This window comes from Diadema antillarum, unplaced genomic scaffold (genome assembly GCF_040938485.1).
Source record: "Diadema antillarum isolate AM-2024a unplaced genomic scaffold, OU_Dant_1.0 seq00001804_RagTag, whole genome shotgun sequence".
NCBI lineage: Eukaryota > Metazoa > Echinodermata > Echinoidea > Diadematoida > Diadematidae > Diadema > Diadema antillarum.
Window position 1 is genome coordinate 270,177 of NW_027272480.1, and position 7,324 is coordinate 277,500.

General features: G+C 39.2%; 1 protein-coding gene across 1 annotated transcript in view; it reads left to right on the forward strand.

The window, feature by feature from the left end:
• The first annotated feature begins 220 nt into the window (after positions 1–220).
• LOC139712434 (thioredoxin domain-containing protein 5-like) overlaps positions 221–7,324 on the forward strand; it is an 18,134-nt gene continuing 11,030 nt past the window's right edge. Inside the window, exons 1-2 of the mRNA XM_071624256.1 lie at positions 221–414; positions 7,232–7,322. Coding sequence (XP_071480357.1) covers positions 257–414; positions 7,232–7,322 — 249 coding nt within the window. The 5' untranslated portion in view covers positions 221–256. The remainder of the gene's footprint in view (positions 415–7,231; positions 7,323–7,324) is intronic.

The window sequence follows — 7,324 nt, forward strand, 5'->3', positions numbered from 1 at the left end:
ACGCTTATTCAAATTCATTCAGTTTTGTGATTATCCCAACGTACATATTGGTGTTTAATATTTTTTATCCCAAATTATTTTGGCTTGCAAAGAGCCTAGTTTATTAAAGTTGTATCACCCGTGCGTGCGTGACTCGCGTGGGAGCTCGTACCGTTGAGCTCGTAGCATAGCAGCCACTACATACAGTGTACATGGCACATTACTTGCGTAGCTAGTTCACTTTTGTACATGCAGCAGTGCTACCAATTTGCCCAAAATGAATACCTGCAGCTACTTTATTGTGACCCTCGTGGCCATTATGAGCCTCAGATCTGTGGAAGGAGATGGAAATTCTGCGGAACGCCTGTATGACAAAGCTACTTTTGAGACAACAGTCGGAACTAAAGATCATTTCGTTAAATTCTTTGCCCCATGGTGAGTAGATCGTTACATGATGAACCTTCAGTGCGTTTAGTCCCGGGTGTTTGCTTTTGTGTGGTGTGTATGCTATTGCTCATATTAATTATTATTAGAAACAAGTCTAGAACCTATCTGTGCTGTGTCCATGTCTAAAACTCTAAGTTCTAATGATGTTAGAGTGTAGTCTAATCTAACCGCCGCGTTTAACTTAGTATGCTTAATGTGCCCTTAATGTATCTCATGTAAACTGAATTTACCTAATTTAATTGTATTAGAATTTAGATAGACCTACTAGAGTAACTGCGTCAGTAAGCGGCCGTGCAGCCGTTCGCGGCAGGTACAACATACACGGTAATATACAGCTAAACACAGCATTGCACTGTTACATGCACACTACACATATACTAACACACTAGCAATCAACAAAAACCAACCGATAAAATGGGCACGATCTCTGACGAAAGTGAAATTTTCTCACCTAAATGAAAACATATCGCATCCAAAATGAAATTTTCGGTACTTCTTAACATAACAGTTAAGAAACAATGGTCCAAGAAACTGGAATTTTTGTCGTTTTCTCGATGTTCATGGATTTTGAAAACATATCCTCACGTAAAATAGAATTTTCGCTAGCCGATGTGGGCCGCCATTTTTTTCGGAAAGTGGATGTTACCATCGAAAAAAAATGAGAAAAACACGAGAAAGACATCAACAACACCGCCAGAATTGCGATCTTGTTTGCGGCCAATGCATGTGCGCACGCTATTTTCACGTGCTTTCGCAATGGGAATTGGCGCTTACGCAATGTTCGCGAGACATGTGAAGGCGTTCAGCTAAAGATCGCGGAGCACGCGCGTATTGCATAGGGATTGTACATCGTGCCGCAAGCAGAAATACTACGTCGCATATCGCCCTTATCGGCGAAAATTGTGCCGGGTTTTGCCCTGGTAAATCATGAAAACTGCGTTGGTCAATGGTAAATTTCTTTCATGAAAACAATTGCGTTAATGAATAATCTTGTCTATGATATATGAAATGGTTGAAAATAATTTGCCTGCTTTGTTTACAAGCTGGAAAAACTCTTAACAATGCTTAAACTGCCGCAAACGGGATATTTTACTCTAGATCTAGATTGATCTGATCGCAGAGTAAAGGTCCACGCAGAACATCAGTAGGAAACTCGTAGCGGCAACACCTCGCAGGTAGCATCTATAAAGTAACGTTAGGGTAAGAGCACCAGTAATATTCGGTCAGCCACCGGTATTCGGTCACTTATCACTAGTCACCAGCCAGTAAGTTCAACTGTCACAACACACGCAAATCACATCAATTCACATACTTGCACAGTCATTCACAACAGGAAACTCCCTTAGCCCCCTCCAAAAATCCATCCAAAATCCCAAATTTTACCGTCAAAAGTGCAGAATTGGCGCTACTTTCCAAAAGCGCACACGGATAAGGCCCAGTTTTAAGAGTACGGGTCACTGAAAAAGCGCTGAAAATCGAGAAATAGGCCGTTCTCTCGCGGGATTTTTCGCAACGACCCCGATGCAATTTTGCGCCAACAAGGTAGCGTGCGCGTGCATTTTTCAGCTGCCTTGAATACGCATTGACTTTGAACAAAAAAGCGTAAGTGACCGAACACTGGGGATGTTACCCTAGACCTCTAGAAACTTTCTATACATCAGGCATAGGCCAATATATTGGAACCTACACTGTAGTACTAAACAATCTAAGCTACATCTGACATGGTTTCACATAAATTTACTGGCACTGTTGTACACAACATGAAAGTGCCTTAGTCACCTCCAGAAATCCATCTAAAATCCCAAATTTTGCCGTCAAAAATGCAGAATCGGCACAACTTTTCCTACATTGTAAGTGCGCGTGAATTAAGTCCCATGTTAAGAATCGTGGTGGATGGTCGCCGAAAAAGCAATTAAAATATTGAGAAATATGTTGATCTGTTGCAAGATTTTTCACTTATTGCAAGTTCAGAGTGTGATGGTATCCTCAATAACACAAAAGAAAAACAGAATTTCCATACGCGCCGATGCAGTGACTAAATTAAATGTACAGGGATTTGAATGCAAGTGCCGACTCACCAGAATTCAGACACCAACAGGCGCTGCTTCATGATGCAACATTGCGCCAACAAGGTATGTAATGTATGGCGCTGCATATTTTTCAGCAGGTGGTGACACTCCACTATGTGTACCACGTACCTAGCAAATATGAGCTACCAAGCATTAGAAGGGGAGATGATAGACGCTGTGCATTTATCAACTTTCCCATGTATGAAATACGTTTCAATACCCACTGGTCAAAATACCTTTGCAAATGTCTTTTGCATTGAATTTCTTGAGTTGTTGCATATTATCGACACTGTCATTAGTTGATTGGGAGACCTTGTCACTGTGCAGCTCCATTACCCAGTATGACCCAAGGAGCGTAGATCAGTTGGCAGTGGTTGGTATGGGCAGGTCTGAGCTACATTTGTATTTAAACACATTTCAAAGCAACTTTGCATTCATCAACACTTCAGAAAGGCATATTCTGGCTCAGTCGCATTTGTGATCTCCTTTTTGTTTTTTGGCATATCAGAAATGCATTTTTAACCCCATAATCAAAACGTCTTTGCATATTTATCAACTGCCCAAAACTCTCTGAGAGCTGTTCTTAATTCTACACCAGATTGTGAGTTGATGAATGTACCCAGGGACCAGTCAGTAGTCCTATCATCTTTTTGCACTGAATCATCATCATCAGTCAGTCACTAATGTGAGAGTACTTTTTTCCAACTGAAAGTAATATCAGTTTTACCAGGGCAGATGTATGCTAAATGGGCATACAGCTGTATACAGTAGATTGATGATTGTAGTTTTTAATGCCTTTATTTAAAAAGATTAATGCAACTCAACAAAAAGTCTGGTCTTTTATGCAATACTACACTGTATCTAAATGCGCAAGGAAGCCAAGTCAAAAAAAAAAATTGCCAGATCCACATTCTGTGTTGTACTCTGTATCTGGCCTTGTAGCAGGTTTCAATTAAAGGCAATACTTTTGAACAGATGGTGGCCTCTTTCCTTTTCTTTTTTGTTGTTGTTTAATTTATAAATTCAGGAATAAGACTTTTTTTATAAACTTGTCACTGCATCAATTTGGTTTGTGTGATGTGTGTCAATGGAAGTGTGTTCATGACAGCTCATCAATAAATACAGATTGTGAAATCTGATCACTGCATGTGATGTACTTGGTTTATGAGAAATGAAACAGTTTTGTCTCTTCCAATTTTACGACACAGGAAATCAATAACACCTGAAAAATTGTCATGATGAATGGGGGAAAGGGGCTGTGAGTACAGTCAAGCCCATTTGTCTCTACGATGTCAATGAATAAAAATCCCCATAATGGGGCTTCAGTCAAGATTATTTTCCATGGCACTATTTTTATGTTGATTTCAATCAAAGTATGAATGCACAACGTAGCATTGAATAGTGAACCATTTTGCGACTTTTTCTTGAAGTGTTTCTACATTTACTGTAGTCTGAGGTATAGAAAAAAGGTTTGTAAAGTCAATAATCTTGTCCTTCCTCCTGAGTACAATTAATGGAGAAAGCATTTTAGATGACTTTGATTTTAGTAGCTCTCTCAGCCAATGACTGAAACATATTTTATAAATGAACTTTGTGCACAAATACATCACATGTGTGTGTTTATGTTTTACTCTCAATTTAAAACATATTTTTGTATATTCAACTCAGTATGTAGAAAAGCATGTCTGAGCACCCTCTAGCAAAGTACATTGTACTTTACAGTTTATTTGAAAGAGCAAATTTACCATAAAAGACTAACATGAAAAAAAAAATGCACATCATGACAAAGCAACATTATCATCTTGGGATGTGAATTTACATAGTATGTGGTGTGCCTTCCAAATCAAAACTAGTCATTTATGCATTATGAGAGGAAAGCTACAACTTAGTACGGTACTAAAGTTAGAATTTGCTATCTGTCTGGCCTTGAATAACTCTCTTCAGAGAGCTCAAATTTTAGTAAGTAATGAATCTCAAGTGTTCCGCTGGATATCAGAACTCTGCTGGTACACTATTAAAATGGAAGCCTGAAGTCTCATTACTGTACTTTGCTTTATTCACCAATTGGCGCATCCACTGGGTTGCTTTTCTTTTTTTTTTCTTTTTTTTTGTCAGGGGCACAAAAACTAACCATCAGATTAAAAAAACAGGGTACATTTGTAATGTAATCCCCCGTAATTCCTCTTGAACCTCGTTGGTTTTCCTTGGAGACTGTGGTATTGCTATGCCTGAGTAGTTTGGCAAACTTTGCGTTTCAAAGGTACAGCTTTTAAAAAGCTACAGCACAAGCCTTGCTTTTGAAAAGGATATCTCAACCTTTGGGGTGATGCATTCAAAATTTGGCTCCAATTTGATCTTACGTACAGTGTAAGAAAACTCAAGAACAATCCAGCAAAGTACAGTGTAATATCGGAAGTTCCAAGAAAATCTGTCCAAAATTGTGCCAAATTGCAATGATGCTGTTTGAGCATCATATTAATAGCAGACTCACAATATCATCCTCCATGGCATGTTCCTTGTAGCATGTTGTATGCTCAAATAGTACAATGGTGTTTATCCACTTCAATTATTTTAATGGTGTTATTATGTTAATGACTTGTACATTGCAGATTAGTCAATAAAAATTTAAAAGTGAAATATTTCATTTTGAATTTGGATTTTTGCTTCTTACAGGAACTCCATCCTTACTTTCCCATTACAGTGTATTATAGTTAATACTGAGGTAGAAGCTGTATACATACATTGTACACCATTGAAACCCAAATGCTACGTGGCCAAATTGTCAGCAGTCAGTTAACGTGTAAAGAGGCACTCTTGTTCTGTAGTGCACAGGATTGAGTGAAGTTGCTTCCGGTTTTTGTTACATGGCTGGGTGTGTGTGAAATCCTGTTACATTGTAATTTTATGGGTCGTGCTTTAATAACCATGCACAGTGTGTGCCACACGTGGGATGCCTTGCTGAGTTGCAGGCACCCAAGCCTGTTCTCACATGACTGTCTTTGAGTATTAATGGTGGTTGGTATTCTTGTTAAGCTTCTACTTCCTCCATCACGTTATTTTTCATTGTTCCTATTTTTTTTTTTCAATTTGGCATATAAAAGTTGAATGGTCATATTGTCAGTTTGTTTGTTTGTTTGGGGTTTTTTTTTCTTGTTGGGTGGGGGATGGCAGATGCTTGGTTCTGTTCTTTATATTTTTGTTGATTTTTTAGAGTACATGTACAAAGTTGTAGTTGACAGACAAAGCAAAGTTGAGAAATACATGTACATTGTACTGTGCCTGATGAAACATACACTTACATGTACATATACCCAGCATCCTCACCAAAATGATGAACACGTGGCGAAAATGTCTTGTCGTGGGTAGCTGGAAATATTTACTCATGGCGGCTTGAAAAAATGTGTAGTCGGGTTGGGGGGGGGGGGGACTGCACTCGGTGGGACATCGATACAATGTGTACGTGTGCACCAGTGTCTTTTGCAGAACATCTTCAGGGGTCGCACTTAACTTTTTTTTTAACTAGCCAGGCGGACTACTTAGAATCAATTTTAACACTGAAGCAATATTTTGGCTTGCCAGCAGACTAGTTACTTCAGAATTTTATGATTTTTAGCTAGTCCGACATGATTTTGGGTGGCCAATGGCTAGCGGACCATCGCCAATTTTTAACCCTGATCTTGTTACCCTCTACTGGATATCATTGACATTGTGCACCCCTTGGTAGAAAGTAGTGACAAGGATTAACTGCTCCACTGGTGGACAGGATTAACAAAGAGGGGCCAATGAAGTACTAGAGCCTGTGACAGCCATTTGACTGAAGATCAAGTATTGAAACCCTCATGACCTTATATTTATGAGCAGTTGTATCAAAATTTTGCCAACTGCTGTAACCTCTGTTTCAGTGGAATTTCCATGTTATGTGACTGCCTGTCTCAAAACCCACAGAAAAGTAGGCCAAAATGACTTTTCAGTTTTCTACATACATTGTAGATAGAAATAGTTATCTCGCAGCTTTCAAATGATACATGAACACTTAACTCGTTCACGTTGGACCATCTGAACCCATTCAAAACATGAGTTTTGGAGTTGCCGTTTCATTGGAAAGGGAGAAAAGAGGATTTCAAGATTAGGGTCACTCAGGAGTCCTGTGCAAAAGTATCAGTGAAAATCACAGTGAAAGCAGCGCCTGTCTGAGAACATACTGTATGGTCCAGATAAACTGCTTATCTCGATTTTGGTTAAATGTTTTCGCTACCAAATTTTGACTGTACAATCGTTGTAGGTAGAGAAGTGATTACACTCACATGTACTGTAAGACAAACTTTTAGTTGGGCAAATTTTAGTCAGTCAACCGTAATGACTATTTTGGTCTATTACAGAGAATGAGATTTTTGTGTGGTTTCGAGCTAGGCAGTCACATATACTGTATGATGCATCTAAATTTTCATGTACTGTTTGCCACCCTTTGTCTCTTTTTCACATCATACAGGCATTAGTTTCATGGTACAATTGTGTACATACATTTGTATATTGCATATGAATATATTTTTTTTTCGCTTTTTGCGTCATGCTTAACCCTTTGAGGATGGGCTGATTTTGCCATAACACTCATTTCCCCTTTGACACTGGCCCGAATCTTCTTTGGACTCGTCCTCAAAGGGTCAAAGTAAGCATCATTGCTTCAGGCTCCCAGATACCTTGCACTTTCAATATGTCATGATACTTTTACTCCATAGGTGTGGACATTGCAAGCGACTGGTGCCAGTGTGGGATGAGCTAGGAGAGAAGTACAATACAGCAGATGACAGCCAGCTTACCATCGCCAAGGT